Consider the following 17,793-nt stretch of genomic DNA (forward strand, 5'->3'; position numbering starts at 1 on the left):
GGAATTAACCACCTTAGCATTTTTAAAAGGTGCTCAATCTTGAAGTCAGAATACTGAAAAATGAAAAGCCTATTGCAGCTATAAAAAAACCAAGCATCACCACCATCAATATGCCTAAAAGTGCAGAAGTCTTTTCATATCTTCCAGGGAGGCGTGCTAGATGCTCTGGCAGATACAAGTATATCATACATATTTTAGGTTTCTTTAATGCAAGCAAAGAAATATAAAAATTAGCTTGAGCAAAAGGATAAATTTGGACTGATGGGGAGCTCCCTAAATTCCAAAGAGAGCTTCAGAAATTAGGCCAGGTCCAAGGACATCAGGGAACAGAAACAAGAACACCATCATATCAACCTTGTCCTCTCCTACTTCCCATCTCTGATAAGAAACTGGGTTCCAGGAAGCTCTAGGCCTTTATCCTTTTGGCCTAGCAACACAAAAGAGCAAAGTAGAGCTCCTTCCAGCTCTACTTTGAAAAAATTCTGGCAAAGGACTCTGATTAGCTGAACTAGGTCTCATGCCTGCCCCTAGAACTATCAGTGAGCTCCAGGGACATCCTGACGGGTTCCTACAGTCAGACTGTTGCAAGAGGAAAAGGGGGAAAATGCTGGGCAGACAAAGACAAGAGCTACCACAACACCGCTATCCAGGAGTTATAAGGATTGAATTAAATGACAGATGTGAAACACTTAGCAGAATGTCTTTAAATTAGTAAGCATTCAGTAAATGGTAGCTATTATTAACTCACCTGGCTGTGATGAGTTTAGCAGTTAATTCTTCCTTCTTGGTGCATCACTCTTTAATCTTAGCCAAGTTCTGAAAATTGAAAAAGACAAACTGACTCCCATTCAACTCAGAAGGCTATTTATTGAAATAATACAATGATGTTACAAGGATGCATTTCACGTAGCCCTAAAAGGCTGGGTATCCATAAGTGCATGGTGCATGGCTGTTGGGACTAAGAAAACCTTCTGTCCCCTGAAATCTAGGTGGGGGAAAAAAAAAAGAAAAGAAAACGTTGTCAATGAGCCACACATACACCCTAAGCTCCCTCCCTGTCAATGATGATGCTCTATAGTTCACGGGGTGGTGGTTGGATCTAGGCCAGGCTCCAAACTCAAACCAGTGGTCTCCTTTGGATCTTCTGGAACTAAGTTTTTATAAACTTCCATTAACAGTGGGGGCAGCACTCAATTGGTTACAATTCATGCCATTCCTGAAAGCAGTTCACTATGGGGACCCCCAAACAACCAGTATCAAAATGAGTTCCTGACAGGCATCCTAGCCAATCAGTAGGGAGGGTCTGAGTAGAATTACCCATTGTCAAGCTATGTATCAGACAATACAAACATGCCCTTGGCACAGTGTGTGACCTAATCATGGAGTACCAAAAACAAGGGTTTTTGGATGGTCTGCATCTCAGAAGGGCAGATCTGCTATGGAATATTCCATTTTGCATCACAGAGGACAGACTAATAGAGCTATACATATTACGTTTCAGCCCCCATGCACATTTTTTTTCCCTGCAAAGAATGAAGAATGCTTTGGTGCTGCCTAATGTCATCCAGGACGAGAGAAAGACAAAGAAGCCTGTAGGAAAGGTTCACCATTAATACCACTAATATCATCTTGCCCCACAATTAATATTTAGGGCTGGGAAAAATTACCTATCTTTGGGAGACAGCTTTTGTGTAAAAGGGATCAAGTGTCCAGTTGTGCCCAAATTTGTCTGCATGGTCAATGTCAACAGACCAATGAATGTTCCCAAAATTCCTTTAGGATAGTACATGGGAGGCATTACAGGATGGAGTGAGCCACTGAAGCTTAGCTGATGGAAAGGTATTACAGAACTAAATTTTAGTTGACTTGTGTGTGTCAGGGTCTTGCTCTGTTGCTCAGGCTAGAGTGCAGTATTGTGACCTCAGCTCACTGCAGTCTCCACTCCTGGGTTCCAGCGATCCTCCCACCTCAGCCTCCTAAGTAGCTGGGACTACAGCTACACGATGTCCCACTAATTTTTGGATTTTTTTTTAAGAGGTAGGGTTTCACCATGTTGTCCAGGCTGGTCTTGGACCCCTGGGCTCAGTCTGCGTGCCTTAGTCACCCAAAATGCTAGGATTACATGTGTGAGCCACCATACCTAGCCAAGTTAATTTTTTTAATGGTGAAATATTTTCTTTGCACACAAAATGAGTCAGTATATGGTGTTACTCTAAACTGAGTAAAAGACAAAATTTATGGCAATGGGCAATTAGACTTAGACTTTTCCACAATAAAATTAACAGGGGAAAATTCTCCTCTTAGTTTTACGCTGTTTTGCCATTGATCTGATATTGTAGGCTTAAGCTAGTGCTTTTTCATGGGCATGCCATAAAAAGCACAATAAGAGGACTTAATAGTTCTGTGAAACTGGCATATTATTAGCTGAAAGTATAATAAGTGTAACTGGGAAAAGGAAAAAAAAGTCACTAGTAGTTCAACCATCTACAGTTTCTGTTAAATTGTGTTTTGTAAGCCTCCAAGAAGTTGCTTTAAACAGTTTGTGATAAATTTGCATACATCTTGCTGCCACTTATGCTTTTAGGAATTCCCAAAGCGTCCAACCCATAGGTGCTCATTAAATGTTTGGGTATCTGATATATCTTAAAATTTATTTTAAAGCCCTCTGAGTTCTAAAATACCTTTTCTCTGACAAAGCTATAGGGCCGCAAATCCAGGAAACCTGTATTCTTAACCCAGCTTTACCCCTATAGGCTGTATCATACTGTGGAAACCACTTCACATCTTTGGCTTTCAGTCTCTTCATCTGTACAATGAAGTGGTTCGGCTAGCTGATCTAATTCTTTGAATGGTGACTTCCTGGAGGTGGAACGGGTTTCCACGGCGAAGTTAATGTAAGAGCTGCAGTTGGGTGCAGTTGTCAAGCAATTTTTAAAATGATTTTTGGTCATTACTGCAGGAATTTATTTTTTTTTAAAGCTGTTAACATTGGGGGTTATAAGTCAAGATGCTGAAACTTGATGATCTCCTGCATACATATATTCAAAAGCTTTATAAAGTCCAATATATAGACATTTAATTTCCAACCAGCTACATATATGTAGATGTTTTCACACCAGTCTGTTATCAGATCTGAGCTTTTATTTATATAAAAAAAAATCTGTCTACTGGCAGTTTTCTCCACATACAACATACAAACACACACATAATTCATTACATTCCAAAGCTCTCTCTCTTTAAGAATCCTCTGATCCTGAATCAGAACAACACGTTAGCTAAAGCATTCTGAAAATTCCTTAACTTCAAGGTTCCTAGAGTTTATTTCGAGTGTGAATTCTCTGGTGTTTAGTAAGAGCTGAACTTCGGCTGAAGTTTTTCCCACATTCCTTACAAGAATAGGGTTTTTCTCCAGTATGAATTCTCTGATGATCATGCAGGTTGGTTTTCTTTCGGAAAGCTCTCCCACATTCATTACATTCATAGGGCTTCTCTCCGGTATGAGTTCTCTCATGCTGAATGAGGGATGAACTTTGACTAAAGGCTTTCCCACAGTCAATACATTCATAGGGTTTCTCTCCAGTGTGGGTTCTCTCATGTTGAGTAAGTGATGAGCGTCGACTAAAGGCTTCTCCACACTCATTACATTCATAGGGTTTCTCTCCAGTATGAATTCTGTGATGTTCTATGAAACTTGTACTCCTTTTGAAAGCTTTTCCACATACATTACACTGATAGGGTTTCTCTCCAGGATGAGAAATAGCTTGCTGATTAAAAACCTGGTCACAATCATAGGGATTCTCTCCAGTATGGATCCTCTGATGGTCAGTAAAGTCTGTAATGTGACTAAAGTCTTCCCCACAGTCATCACAATGGTAGGATTTCACTTCAGTAAGAGTGCTTTCATCTTGAGTGAGAGATGAGTTGTGCTTGAAATCTATGCTGTAGTTATTGCTTTGGTAAGGTTTGCCTCTCTTATGAATCCTCATATGTTTATAAAGGGATGGGCTCTGACCAAAAGCCCTCCCGCATATGCTACATTCAAAAGGTTTCTCTCCAGTATGAGTCCTCTCATGTTGGACAAGGGAAGAACATCGACTAAAGGCTTTCCCACATTCCTTACACTGGAAGGGCTTCTCTCCACTATGTGTGACCTCATGTTGAGTGAGGGATGTGCCATGCCTAAAGGACCTTCCACATAGATTACATCGATAGGGTTTCTCTCCAGTGTGAATTCGCTGGTGTTGAACAAGGGAGGAGCTGCGCTGGAAGGCTTTCCCACAGAGACTACACTGATAGGGTTTCTCTCCGGTATGAGCATTCTCATGCTGACCAAGAGATGAGCTATGCCTGAAGGCCTTTCCACACACATTGCATTCAAATGGCTTCTCCCCAGTGTGAATTCTCTGATGTTCAGTAAGCTGTGTCTTCCAGAGAAAGGTTTTCCCACAGTCAGTACATTCGTGGTGTTTCTTTCCAGGAAAAATTCCCTGATCTGTTCCATTAGGGAAAGCTCCCTCTCCTTTATGAGTTTTCTCATGTTTAGTAAGTGATGATCTATGAATAAAGGCTTTTCTACATTTATCACACTTATAGGGTTTCTTTTTTGCAGGAATATTATTCTGATTAAGTAAGTCTGCATTTTGTCCCAAATTGCTTCCAAGGGTCTCACATTCACTAGGCCTTATTCTTGCAGGAATGTTCAGTTGTGTAACCAAATTGGTGTTCAATCTAGAGTTTTCACCACATTTATTTTGCTCAAAACTTTCTTGTGGTGTGACTATTTTCTTCTGGGTGGATGCCTCTGATCCCAGATGTCTCTTCCAGTTTTCTTGTTGCCTGTCTAACTGGCTGCTAACATCCCAGGAGTCTTCTAATGCAGCACGTGAGAGATCATCTGTGCAGTGGGATACTTTGGATACATCCTGCTGCAGATGTGATGATTTGAATTCAGGCCTGGTCTTCCAGTCTGAAAGAAATCCAAAGCGCAAAAGTCCCCTATTCCTTCCTGTTGAAACAAACTGCTACAGTAGGAATGAAGAAAGAATATAAGTTACACATAACTCTGTTTTCAAATCAGTCCTGTATCCTGGGAAGAAGACCCAAAATGGAGAAAGGGAAGAGTGAATAAATTATACTGAAGACTGCAGATCCAGAGTATGTGGGTGGTAAGTCCAGAGAATGAGGAAAGCCCATCTAGGAGGGCTGGTTAGAAAATAAAAAAGTAAGTGAGCAGGACTGTGTTAGGCACAGATACAAATGGAACAGGATCATAGTCCATCTTAGGATCCTATAACTCTCCATGCCTCTTATCCTTTTATAAACCACCACAAAATCTGTCTTCCTAATACATTTCATAATTTCTTTACTGTCGGTTCCAGGTTTCATTCCTCTGCATTTGCTGCAGAGAAAATCTGTACCCAGTGATATAACTAAAAAGATTATTTTAAATACTCCATTTTCTCAGTTTGTAAAGTATAACCCTTGGAGATCAAGGAGGTCCTTGATCAGGAGGGAAATCATCTTTGCCTTTACAACTGGTACTATGTTTTCCATCTGTTTGAACTCTCGTTTTATACTAATTACCTCCCTTGACCAAAAAGGATTTATTTCAAGCTGCCTAATAAATTGATCTCTAAGTCCCCTTTTACTTCAGAACACTGGTACAAGTGAATTGATTAATTTTTAGGGTTTAAGAATGGTAACTTTTAAAAACTAAGGGCAGAGAGCTTTTTAGAGTGATAGAAATGTTCCATATCAACAGGAATTTGGGTTAGACAAGTGAATGGATCTGTTAAAATGAACTGGATGGTACATATAGGAGTTGTACATTTCACTGTATGTAACTTTAAAAAAAAAAACTAAAATAAGTATTAAATTCTAGTTAATGACATAACATACATGCTAAAAGTGTAGGGGTGAAATGTAATTATGCCTGCAACTTACTTGGAAATGCATCAAAAAAGTAAGATGGATTGATAGATAGCTAGTTGAAGAAATACATGAAAAAGTCATTAAAACAACATGTTAACAAAGCAAATAATATGTTAACAACAACAACATGTGATATTCTTGGTGACAGGTATGTGGTATTGACTGTAAATTTTTTTTCGACTTTTCTATTTGAAAATTTTCATAATAAAATGTTGAGTGGGAAATCACAACAATAAGGCCCTAAACCTCCAAATTCCTTATCCTACAATGAGAACTGACTCAACTCCTGAGGGCAGAGAATGCCTTGTATTTTTTTAAGAATCCTTCTAAGTGGGACTTGCAAAAAATGCTTGTTAAAATGAATAAATGAGAAAAGTTCTCTTCCCAGCCAGCTCATAAATAGGAGGTTGAATAGAAACAAGACAACCTTTTGGCAACTAAAAAAGGGTAAAACCATCAGACGGTATATTATTAAATCTGAGTTTTTATAGTGTAGATGCTATAAATGATATTTGTTGTCAGGGAAGGAAGAAAAAATATATTAGTATATATCAGGTCTCATGGATTAGACAGACCTTGAACTCAAATAACAAATGGCTTTGGATAGGCAGAATATATTGCCTAATGAGGGAAAAGATATGCTACTTACAGAGAATACTAAGAGAAGTTCAACCTAAGGGGATCTGTTTTAGCAGGAATAGAAATATAATACTGGATGATAGGGAACTTTTTTTTTTTTTTTTTTGAGACAGAGTTTGACTCTTGTTGCCCAGGCTGGAGTGCAATCATGCAATCTTGGCTCACTGCAACCTCCACCTCTCAGATTCAAGTGATTCTCCTGCCTTAACCTCCCGAATAGCGGGAATTACAGGCATATGTCACCATACCCGCCTAATTTTGTATTTTTAGTAGAGACAGGGTTTCTCCATGTTGGTCAGGCTGCTCTCGAACTCCTGACCTTAGGTGATCTGCCCACCTCGGCCTCCCAAAGTGCTGGGATTACAGGCATGAGCCACCATGCCAGGCTGATATGGAACTTCTAAATCAAGAAAGTTTCTATTGCCTATAGTAAAGTACAGAGAGTAATAGCAAGGGTTTTTCAGAAGTTTTAAGAAAATAAAGCATTAGGCTGGGCATGGTGGCTCATGCCTGTAATTCCAGCACTTTGGGAGGCCAAGGTGGGTGAATTGCCTGAGCTCAGGAGTTCGTGACCAACCTGGGCAACACGGTGAAATCCCATCTCTACTAACTACAAAAAAATAGCTGGGTATGGCAGCATGTACCTATAGTCCTAGCTACTTGGGAAGCTGAGGCAGGAGAATTGCTTGAACCTGGGAGGTAGAGGTTGCAGTGAGCCAAGATCATACCACTACACTCCAGCCTGGGCAATAGAACGAGACTCCATCTCAAAAAAATAAAATAAAATAGAGAAGATAAAGAATTAAAACCCAGTGGCTGGGCGTGGTGTCCCAGGCGTGTAATCCCAGCACTTTGGGCAGCTAAGGCGGGTGGATCATATTAGGTCAGGAGTTTGAGACCAGCCTGGCCAACAGGGGTTTTACTAGAAACCCCATCTCTACTAAAAATACAAAAACTGGCCAGGCGTGTTGGTACATGCCTGTAGTCCCAGCTACTCGGGGGGCTGAGGCATGAGAACTGCTTGAACCCAGGAGGTGAGGGTTACAGTCAGCCAAGATCATATCACTGCATTGGAACCTGGCAGACAGAGTAAGAATCTGTCGCAAAAAAAATAGGCTGGGCGTGGTGGCTCAAGCCTGTAATCCCAGCACTTTGGGAGGCCGAGGCGGGGGGGATCACGAGGTCGAGAGATCGAGACCATCCTGGTCAACATAGTGAAACCCCGTCTCTACTAAAAATACAAAAAACTAGCTGGGCGTGGTGGCGCGTGCCTGTAATCCCAGCTACTTAGGAGGCTGAGGCAAGAGAATTGCCTGAGCCCAGGAGGCGGAGGTTGCGGTGAGCCAAGATCGCGCCATTGCACTCCAGCCTGGGTAACAAGAGCGAAACTCCGTCTCAAAAAATAAATAAATAAATAAATAAATAAATAAGTAAAATCTGGTGTGGTTCAGCAACTGACAGAGTGAGAGTCTGTCTCGAATAAATAAACAAATAAATAAATAAATAAAATCCAGTGTGGTCCAGCAACTGATGAATAATTAAACAAAATGTGGTATATCCATACAATGGAATATTACTCAATGGTTAAAAAAAAATGATGTATTGATACATGCTACAACATGATTAACCTTGAAAACATGATGCTAAGTGAAAGAAGCCAGTGCCATATTATATGATTCCACTTATGCAAACTATGCAGGATATAAAAAAAATCCATAGAAATAGAAATTAGATTAATGGTTACCAGGTACTGAGAGGAGTAGGGAATGGGGAGTAACTGTTAATGGGTATGAAGTTTCTTACTGGGGTGAGGAAAATATTCTGAAATTAGATAGTGTTACAACTATATAATACTACTCTCTGAATATATGAAAAAACCACTGACCTACACACTTTAAAGGGGTGAATCTCATGGTATGTGAATTATATCACAATAAAGCTATAATTTTAAAAATCCATTTGATTTATAAAAAGAAAAAACAGAGTGAGCTATTCCAATTGGGAATTACAGCAATCTAAATCTGGGATCTCAGCAGGGGCTCATACCTATAACCCCAATACTCTGGGAAGCAGAGGGAGGAGGATCAATTGAGCCCAGGAGGTCAAGGCTGCAGTGAGCTGTGATTGAGCCACTGCACTCCACCCCAGGTGATAGGGCAAGCCCCTATCTCAAAATAAAAAATAAGGCTGGTGCAGTGGCTCATGCTTGTAATCTCAGCACTTTGGGAGGCTAAGGTGGGTGGATGGCTTGAGCTCAGGTGTTTGAGACCAGCCTGGGCAACATAGGGAAAACTCGTCTCCACCAAAAATACAAAAAATTAGCTGTGTATGGTGGCACATGCCTATAGCCACCATAAACAGTTACTTGGGAGGCTGAGCTGGGAGGATTGCGTGAGCCTGGGAGGCAGAGGGTACAGTGAGCCAAGACCATGCCACTGCACTCCAGCCTGGGTGACAGAGTGAGATCCTGTCTCAATAAAATAAACAAATAAATAAATAATTTAAAAATTGGGGCCCTGGTTTACAGTGCCACTAGTAGAAGTTAAAAGGCAAGAAAATCTAAGCTACTTCTCATAGGAAGAAAATAGCCTGGGTTGAAATAAAAGACTAAACTAATTACGGTATCCAGCCGGAGCAATTAAGAATCCACTGGATTCTAATAGGCAAGGATAGAAATGGGAAATAGGCAAGGTAGCAAATTATTCCGGTGGGGGATGAAAGGTGATGAATTTAGATTTTAGGTATACATATGAACTATGTGACTTCTGAGAAGGAAACAAAGTAATCATCACACAAATAAGGAAGACTTCTGAGTCTACTGCATAGAATAAAGAGCTGCAACTAGCAGGAGGCAGGCACCCTGTTAAGGAGGTAACAGAAAAACGAGGCTAGGCAGGTTCCTTAAGGCAGAGTCACTTAGGGGAAAAAGCAAGAAAAGCTAAAGACCTAAAGCTAAGAAGCACTTAACAAGCAAGGAACTGGGAGAGGAGGACACTACAGGAACCATGGAGGGAGGTAATGAGTCAATTCAGCATGCACATGAGATGGAAGGAAGATGGTGGTGAGGCATGGGGTCTGAAGGCAGGTTATGAAGAGAGGGAGAATGAAGGAAGCTGTGGGTGTTTCCTACAAGTCTGGGGCTTCTGACAGTGAAAGCAGCAAGACTAAACAAGGAAGAGATGGGGGAGTTCAATACAAGGAAGAGATACGAGAGTTCAATTCCGAATGAGTAACAGAAGGGATCTCTAATTAACAAAGGGAATCAGAGGCCACCAGAGGAACAATAAACCAGCAAGAGCTGGAACACCTTTTTGAAGAGGAGAGACCTACAAGGTGTCAGCCGGGCGATGGCTTCAGCCTCTTATGCAGATCTAGGAGATCCCAAGCCAGTTGCAGGAGGGTACCTTCGCCTCCCTAAGTTGTGCCATTATCTGCATTCATTCCTAACACCTGACTCTCACTCATTTACCTGGACAGAAAGGTCTTTGGATTTCTCCCTCTGATATCCATGGCTCTTCTCCTTGCTCCAATTTGAAGATCACCTCTGGCTTGGAAACTTGATATCCTGCTCATGGGTAAATACACAAGATTTGGTTGTTTGTGCAAGTGGACAAAGAACCCTCCTAAGGACAAGTCAGTACTAGTCCTTGATCCTCAGGAACTCTGAAGGAAAAAAAAGGTGCAACTTAAGGAGTCATGCAATCAAATTGCCTATTTCCAGTTTTGTAAAATAAAGGCCTTTTACCTAAAGAGTAGGCTCAAAACCCCATAAAGCTGGGTCCCCATGAGATTAACAAGCTCTGATCCCTGAGCACCCTGCTCACAGTTACCTATACTCTGGGCACCACCACAACAGCAACCAAGGAAGGAAAGACCCAACAGCAGGAAAGACACTCAGAGAAGTGGTCCTTACCAAGAGAAACCAGGTGGCTATAGTTCTCCAGCATCACATCCCTGTATAAGCTCCTCTGAGCAGGGTCGACGTGGTACCATTCTTCCTGGGTGAAGTCCACAGACACATCTTTGAATGTCACTGATTCCTGTAAGATCACATTCCTGCTCAACTGGGGATCAGCCCCACAAATGTTCCATGGCAATGCTGGGAACATACTGTAGGCTCTATTAGAAGTGGCAATCACACATTTGTTAGACTGAGGAGGCAATGTTGAGTCATATAAACTCACTGTTTACATAATTGTTTAAAGAATCTAGTATGTCAGGCAGGAAAGCTATGGGCAATTTGTCCTGCAAACCTGTATCCCTACCTAGCTATCTTCTTAGTTTCCTTCAAAGCCAAGCCTTTTTATACAACATCAATTCCTTGTTGCCCACTTTCTTTGTTACAAAATCCAAATACCGTAGGCAATAAAAAGTGGTAACTCTCCTTCACTCCATAACCAATCCCACTTTACTTTCCAGAAATAACCACTCTTAATAGTTTGGTGTAATCACAAAGTCCCTTGTCCATGTTTTTTAACACCTCACCCACCCAATCATACTCACACCTCAACACAGAATCCTGTTTTATGGAATACCATACATATTGTTTTACAACTTGCTTTTTGCATTTAGCTATGTATCCTGGAGATCTTTGCATAGTGGAATAATTTCTTCTTATTGAACTGCTTCATAGTACTCTATAGTACAGCTGTACCACAGGTACCCACTGCTTAAAACCAACAGCACTTCACTATATTAGGAATAAAATGCGGCAGGGCATGGTGGTTCACTCCTGTAATCCCAACACTTTGAGAGGTCAAGGCCGGCAGATCATTTGAACCCATTCACTTCCTTTGTTACAGGAGCCCACGAGTTTGAAACCAGCCTCAGCAACACAGTAAAACCCCATCTCTACAAAAGATCAAAAAATTAGTCTGGTGTAGTGGTGTGTGCCTACAGTCCCAGCTACTCAGGAGGCTAAGCTGGAAGGATCACTTTGAGCCCAGGAGGTGGAGGTTGCAGTGAGCCATGATCTTGCCATTGTACTCCAGCCTGGATGATGGAGTGAGACCCTGTCTCAAAAAAAGAAAGTAAAATGCAATTCCCTCATGGCTCACTAGACTGTCACATGCTGATCTTGATATTCCTTGACTACATCAAACTTGTTCCCATCCCAATCCTTTTGTGATTCCCTAGCCTCCTGCATCTCTACATGGTTAACAACTAGTTACCAGTTATTCTGGCATCATCTCAAGCATGGCCTCCTTGGAAAGGCTGTCTTAGCACCTCCACTATCCATCACATTACCTGTTTAATTTTCCTGCTAGTCCAGTTATCTCACTGCCTAATTCTTTTAACCTGAACTCAAGAATGTAACAGATTCCGATAGAAAGGATACTTGTGCTTTTAGCAACAATTGGAGATGAGCTTATTACCTTATTGTTTGTCTCCCCACTGTAAGCTCCATGGGACAGAGACTTTATCTGTCTTGATCAGTTACATTCCTGGTACCCAGAACAATGCCCGGCACATAGCGGGTGCTTAAAAAATACTTGCTAAATCAATGAACCAATCCATGTTAACAGGTACTGAGATTCTTTCCAGTATTCTGCTATTATAAACATTACTGTAATAAATATTCTTTGGGTGAACATGCTAGCATTTCTCCAGACTTGCTAGCTAGAATTAGGATGGCTAAGTCAAAGGCCTTTCACGGCGTCTTACCCTACTCCAATCACTTCTTCCACCATCCCATGGACACGTGGCTGGCTGACGTGCCCCATGCCTCCCAATTGTCAGTTCTGATGCTTGTGGGCTGATTGCCTAGCATCACTTGGCCTTGTTAAACCATGAGTCACCTGTGACCATGGCTTCCTTGAGCTATGTCCTTTTGTGGAGTGCAGTGGCACATTTGTGGCTCAGTGTAGCCTCAATTGCCTGAGTTTTAAGTAATCCTCCTACCTTAGCCTCCAGAGTAGCTGGGACCATCGGCATTTGCCACCACATCTGGCTAATTCCTGGTTAGACTTCTGTCTCAGAGTATATAATAAAGTATGGTAAAGACAATTAGTGCAAAAAGACATTGAAAGCAGAGCTGAGTTAGCTGGAGCAGGGAGGGAAGTTTTCATGGAGGCTTCAGCTTTATTCTGTACTCTTCTCCTGTTTGCTTAGCTATAGCTGAACTGGATTCACTCAAATTCCTCAAGGGTATCATTCTCTCCTCCCATTTCCCATAGCTAATTCCATTTCATACTTAAGGTGCTGGTTAGCAGATCTGCAGTGAAGTCTTCTGATCTCCCACTGGAGAGTCAGCCTCCCTATCAAGTGCTTTAAACCACTCTGCACACCTACATTATTCAAACAAATCTACTCTATTTAAAACCTATCTATTTAATGCATGTTTTCCTAGTTAGACGATACACATTATGAGGGCAGGTATAATACTTACATTATGAGGACAGGGATAATACTTCTGGTTGTTTTTTAAAAATTCTACAATACCATTGCCCAACAAGTGCCTGACTCACACTAGACATGTTTCCTGAATGAGGTGAGCCTTAAGGAGATGGATAAAATTTGATTATTAAAGAAGGCAAGTGTGGCCCCTGTACTGAGTGAGGTGCATGACCATATCCTAACACCATACTGGCTCCTCTGCCCCATATTCCTGCTCAATACTTGGCTGTGCTCCTGCAGGAACAGGGCAGGGTTGAAACAGGGGCCATTTTTCTGACCAAGGTTAGAGATCTGACCGACTAGGTATTTATGAGGTGGCTGGCTTTACTATATATACTGTGGCTAACTAAAAATGCAAAAGAAAAACACTGCAGTCCTTGAATACGGTTCAGTTTATTTTAAAAGTGTTATTTATTAGAGCACAATACGAGACGATACACAGTAAGGTGAGGTGCTGCAGGCACTCAAAGCAGGAAAGAGCGGGGGAGGGAGGGAACACTTCAAGGTAGGCTCTGTACCAGGTCCTAAGAGGTAAGTGCCATTTGCATGGAAGAAGAAAATGTGGGAATCCAATCCAGGGATTGGGTAGCTTGCGAAGGGAGGCTGGTCTTGGGAGAAGCATGGCTAGGAAAGACAAAGGGGCTGGACCAGCCATTTTGAGGTAAGTGGTGAGAAGTAAAATCTTCTTCCCATTGCCTACTCTGCCCTCTAGACATACTGTCTCTTCGGTTTAGTAATAGTCATCACCCAACTAGGACTCCTTTGCTTAACTGGTTCCTCATATTTAACACAGGGCCTCCTGGTTTCTTTTGTTTTGTTTAAGAGATAGGGTCTCACTATGTTGCCCAGGCTGGTCTCAAACTCCTGGGCTCAAGTGATCTTCTCACCTCGGCTTTCTAAAGCCCTGATATTACAAGTGTAAGCCTCTGAGCCTGGACAGCCTCCTAGTTTCATTCTGCTTTCCCAAAGAGTCTGCACTCATGATGCAGAATGTGCTAACCAGCAAGCAAACCTCTGCTCCAAGTCACTCATCATTTCTTGCCTTAACAAGACAACCACCGGCCTCTGTTCTTTAACTCTTGATTCCAACCCCTTTTTTTCCCTGGGAACTATCAGAGTCACTTCAAAACACAAATTTGATCATGTTCACAAATGCTTCACTGCTGCCGGGTCCAGTGGCTCATGCCTGTGATCCCAGCACTTTGGGAGACTGAGGCGGACAGATGGATCACCTGAGGTCAGGAGTTGGAGACCAGTGTGGCCAACATGGCGATATCCCATCTCTACTAAAAACATAAAAATTAGCCAGGTGTGGTGACAAGTGCCTGTAATCCCAGCTACTCAGGAGGCTGAGGCAGGAGAATCACTTGAACCTGGGAGGTGTAGGTTGCAGTGAGCCGAGATCGCACCACTGCACTCCAGACTAGGCAACAAAGCGAGACTCAGTCTCAAAACATGCACACACCCTTCACTGCCTCCCAGTTTCCCTATTCCTGTCACCCTCACCATAGTTGGTGTCATCATCTCTTACCTAGACTATTACTACAAACTCCTAGTTCATCTTTCCTCTCACTCTTGCCCCACCACCCAAGTACATTTTCCATATGACAACCAGAGAGATCTTGTTAAAACCTGCCAGACTGCTGGGCGCGGTGGCTCACACCTGTTATCCCAGCACTTTGAGAGGCTGAGGTGGGAGGCAGGAGTTCTTCATTGAAGGCCAGGAGTTCCAGACCAGCCTGGGCAACATAATGAGACACCATCTCTTAACAAACAACAATTTTTTTCTTTTTTTTTTTTGAGATGGAGTTTCGCTCTTATTACCCAGGCTGGAGTGCAATGGTGCGATCTTGGCTCACCGCAACCTCTGTCTCCTGGGTTCAGGCAATTCTCCTGCCTCAGCCTCCTGAGTAGCTGGGATTACAGGCACGCACCACCATGCCCAGCTAATTTTTTGCATTTTTAGTAGAGACGGGGTTTCACCATGTTGACCGGGATGGTCTCGATCTCTTGACCTCATGATCCACCCGCCTCAGCCTCCCAAAGTGCTGGGATTACAGGCTTGAGCCACCGCGCGTGGCCCAACAATTTTTTAAAATTAGCTGGGCATGGTGGCTTGCGTCTGTGGTCCCAGCTACTTGGAGGGCTGAGACAGGAGGATTGCTTGAGCCTGGGAGTTCGAGGCTACAGTGAACCATGATGATGCCACTGCTTTCTAGCCTGGGTGACAGGGCAAGACCCTGTACTAAAGAAAAACAAAACAAAACAAAAAAAAGAATCTGCCAGATCAAGTTACCTTTGTTTCAAGAACTCCAATGACACCCTGATTCATTCCAAGTTAAGCCAAAGTCTTTATAGCTGTCTATAGGCCCCTCACAATCTGGGTACCAGCTAGTTCCCCGATGTCACCTCAAGCCTCCTCCCCTGCCTGCAGCTCTCCCCTGCACCCACCCTGCCCTCCTTCTAATTGCTGGAAGACACTAAACCTATTTCCTCCTCAGTGCCTGTGTTCTGCCTGTTCCCTCGACTTGACAGCCTCTTCCTGCATGTATGCCTGTGGTTCCCCTCACTGGCTTCAGCTCTTTTGTTCAAATGTCGCCTCATCAGAGCAACCTTCCCTCACCATCCTACATAAAATAGCGCCCCATTCAACATTCTCACTGTCATTTTTTTCATAGCCTTTGCCACCTGACATAGCCTATGTCTGTTTATAGTCTGTATCCCACAGCAGAACGTAAACCCCAAGAGAGCAGGAATACTACTTATTTTCTTTACTGTTGAATCTCCATTGCCTAGAACAGACCTGGCATGTAGTAGGTACTCCACAAATATTTAATACATTTTTCTTTTGAGACAAGGTCTTGCTCTGTTGCCCGGGCTTGAGTGCAATAGCACAATCATAGCTCACTAAAGCCTTGACCTTCGAGGCTCGAGCAATCTTCTCGTTTCAACCTTCTAAGCAGCTGGGACCACAGGTGTGCACTACCATACCTGGCTAATTTTTAAAATTTTTGTAGAGATAGCGTTTCTCTATGTTGCCTTGACAGGGAAACCACCGGCCTCCGTTTTTAACTCTTGATGACAACACCTTTTTTTCTCTGGGCACTATCAGAGTCACTTCAAAACACAAATTTGGTCATGTTCACAAATGCTCACACCTGTAGCACTTTGGGAGACTGAGGTGGGCAGATTAATCACCTGAGGTCAGGAGTTGGAGACCAGTGTGGCCAACATGGCGAAATCCCATCTCTACTAAAAATATAAAAATTAGCCAGGTGTGGTGACAGATGCCTATAATCCCAGCTACTCAGGAAGCTGAGGCAGGAGAATCACTTGAACCCAGGAGGTGTAGGTTGCAGTGAGCCGAGATCCCACCACTGCACTCCAGCCTAGGCGACAGAGCAAGACTCCATCTCAAAACATGCACGCACGCGCACGCATAGGTGTGCGTGCACACACACACACACACACACACACCCTTCACTGCTGGTCTTGAACTTACGGGCTCAAGCAATTAACCTGCCTCGGCCTCTCAAAGTGCTGGGATGACAGGTGTTAGCCACTGTGCCTCACCCACAAATATTTAATAAATATTTGTCTTGATTAAAACTTAGATTCCTGCCGGGCACGGTGGCTCAAGCCTGTAATGCCAGCACTTTGGGAGGCCGAGGCGGGTGGATCACGAGGTCGAGAGATCGAGACCATCCTGGTCAACATGGTGAAACCTCGTCTCTACTAAAAATACAAAAAATTAGCTGGGCATGGTGGCGCGTGCCTGTAATCCCAGCTACTCAGGAGGCTGAGGCAGGAGAATTGCCTGAACCCAGGAGGCGGACGTTGTGGTGAGCCGAGATCGCGCCATTGCACTCCAGCCTGGGTAACAAGAGCGAAACTCCGTCTCAAAAAAACAAAAAAAACAAAAAAAAAACACGCACGCACGCGCACGCATAGGTGTGCGTGCACACACACACACACACACACACACACACTCTTCACTGCTGGTCTTGAACTTACGGGCTCAAGCAATTAACCTGCCTCGGCCTCTCAAAGTGCTGGGATGACAGGTGTTAGCCACTGTGCCTCACCCACAAATATTTAATAAATATTTGTCTTGATTAAAACTTAGATTCCTGCCGGGCGCGGTGGCTCAAACCTGTAATCCCAGCACTTTGGGAGGCCGAGGTGGGTGGATCATGAGGTCAAGAGATCGAGACCATCCAGGTCAACATGGTGAAACCCCGTCTCTACTAAAAATACAAAAAACTAGCTGGGCTTGGTGGCGCGTGCCTGTAATCCCAGCTACTTAGGAGGCTGAGGCAGGAGAATTGCCTGAGCCCAGGAGGCGGAGGTTGCGGTGAGCCGAGATCGCGCCATTGCACTCCAGCCTGGGTAACGAGCGAAACTCCCATCTCAAAAAAAAAAAAAAAAAAAAAAAACTTAGATTCCTCAGTGTGAGCTTTAGAGCCCTTCATGGCCTAGTACCCCACAGACCCACTCTGGCTTCTCCCTCAGACACTAACATTTGGCCATGCAAAAGAGTGCTCCTGTAACCAGAATGCTCTTTCACCTCTGCACGCATTGCTTCAAGAGCTCAGCCTTTCTTCCTCAGCCTGCCTAAGACTTACTCTTCACTCTTCACCAAGATTTGGTCAAATTCTCTGCTCTGGGGCTCTATTCGTACCCAGGTCTGGGCTGTGTCCCCCTCCCATCCCAGCAGCTCTCCTCCCTGGGCCTCTCTCTAGCACAGCTCATAAGACACTACTGTTGCCTAGTGATCACTCCTACCAAACTGTGCTCCTAGAGGGTCACAACCTTGGCTCATGCACC

The 17,793-nt window shown here is 43.3% G+C and overlaps 1 protein-coding gene and 1 long non-coding RNA gene across 10 annotated transcripts in view; both read right to left on the reverse strand.

Annotated features, from left to right (window-relative positions):
* LOC141584895 (uncharacterized) overlaps positions 1-810 on the reverse strand; it is a 36,496-nt gene extending 35,686 nt beyond the window's left edge. The window contains exon 1 of the long non-coding RNA XR_012518178.1: positions 749-810. This is a non-coding gene — a long non-coding RNA (uncharacterized LOC141584895). The remainder of the gene's footprint in view (positions 1-748) is intronic.
* A 37-nt stretch (positions 811-847) lies between these two features.
* The window catches only part of ZFP90 (ZFP90 zinc finger protein), a 29,095-nt gene continuing 12,149 nt past the window's right edge, over positions 848-17,793 (reverse strand). For 8 of the 9 annotated variants that reach the window (XM_074401560.1, XM_074401568.1, XM_074401564.1 and 5 more), the window contains 3 exons: positions 10,484-10,610; positions 10,040-10,135; positions 848-5,005 (listed from right to left, as the gene is read on the reverse strand). In XM_074401560.1, the coding sequence (XP_074257661.1) occupies positions 3,312-5,005; positions 10,040-10,135; positions 10,484-10,610 (1,917 nt within the window). In that variant the 3' untranslated portion in view covers positions 848-3,311. The remainder of the gene's footprint in view (positions 5,006-10,039; positions 10,136-10,483; positions 10,611-17,793) is intronic. The other variant, XM_074401574.1, reaches the window with a different exon arrangement.

This window comes from Saimiri boliviensis, chromosome 1, assembly GCF_048565385.1.
Source record: "Saimiri boliviensis isolate mSaiBol1 chromosome 1, mSaiBol1.pri, whole genome shotgun sequence".
Taxonomy (NCBI): domain Eukaryota; kingdom Metazoa; phylum Chordata; class Mammalia; order Primates; family Cebidae; genus Saimiri; species Saimiri boliviensis.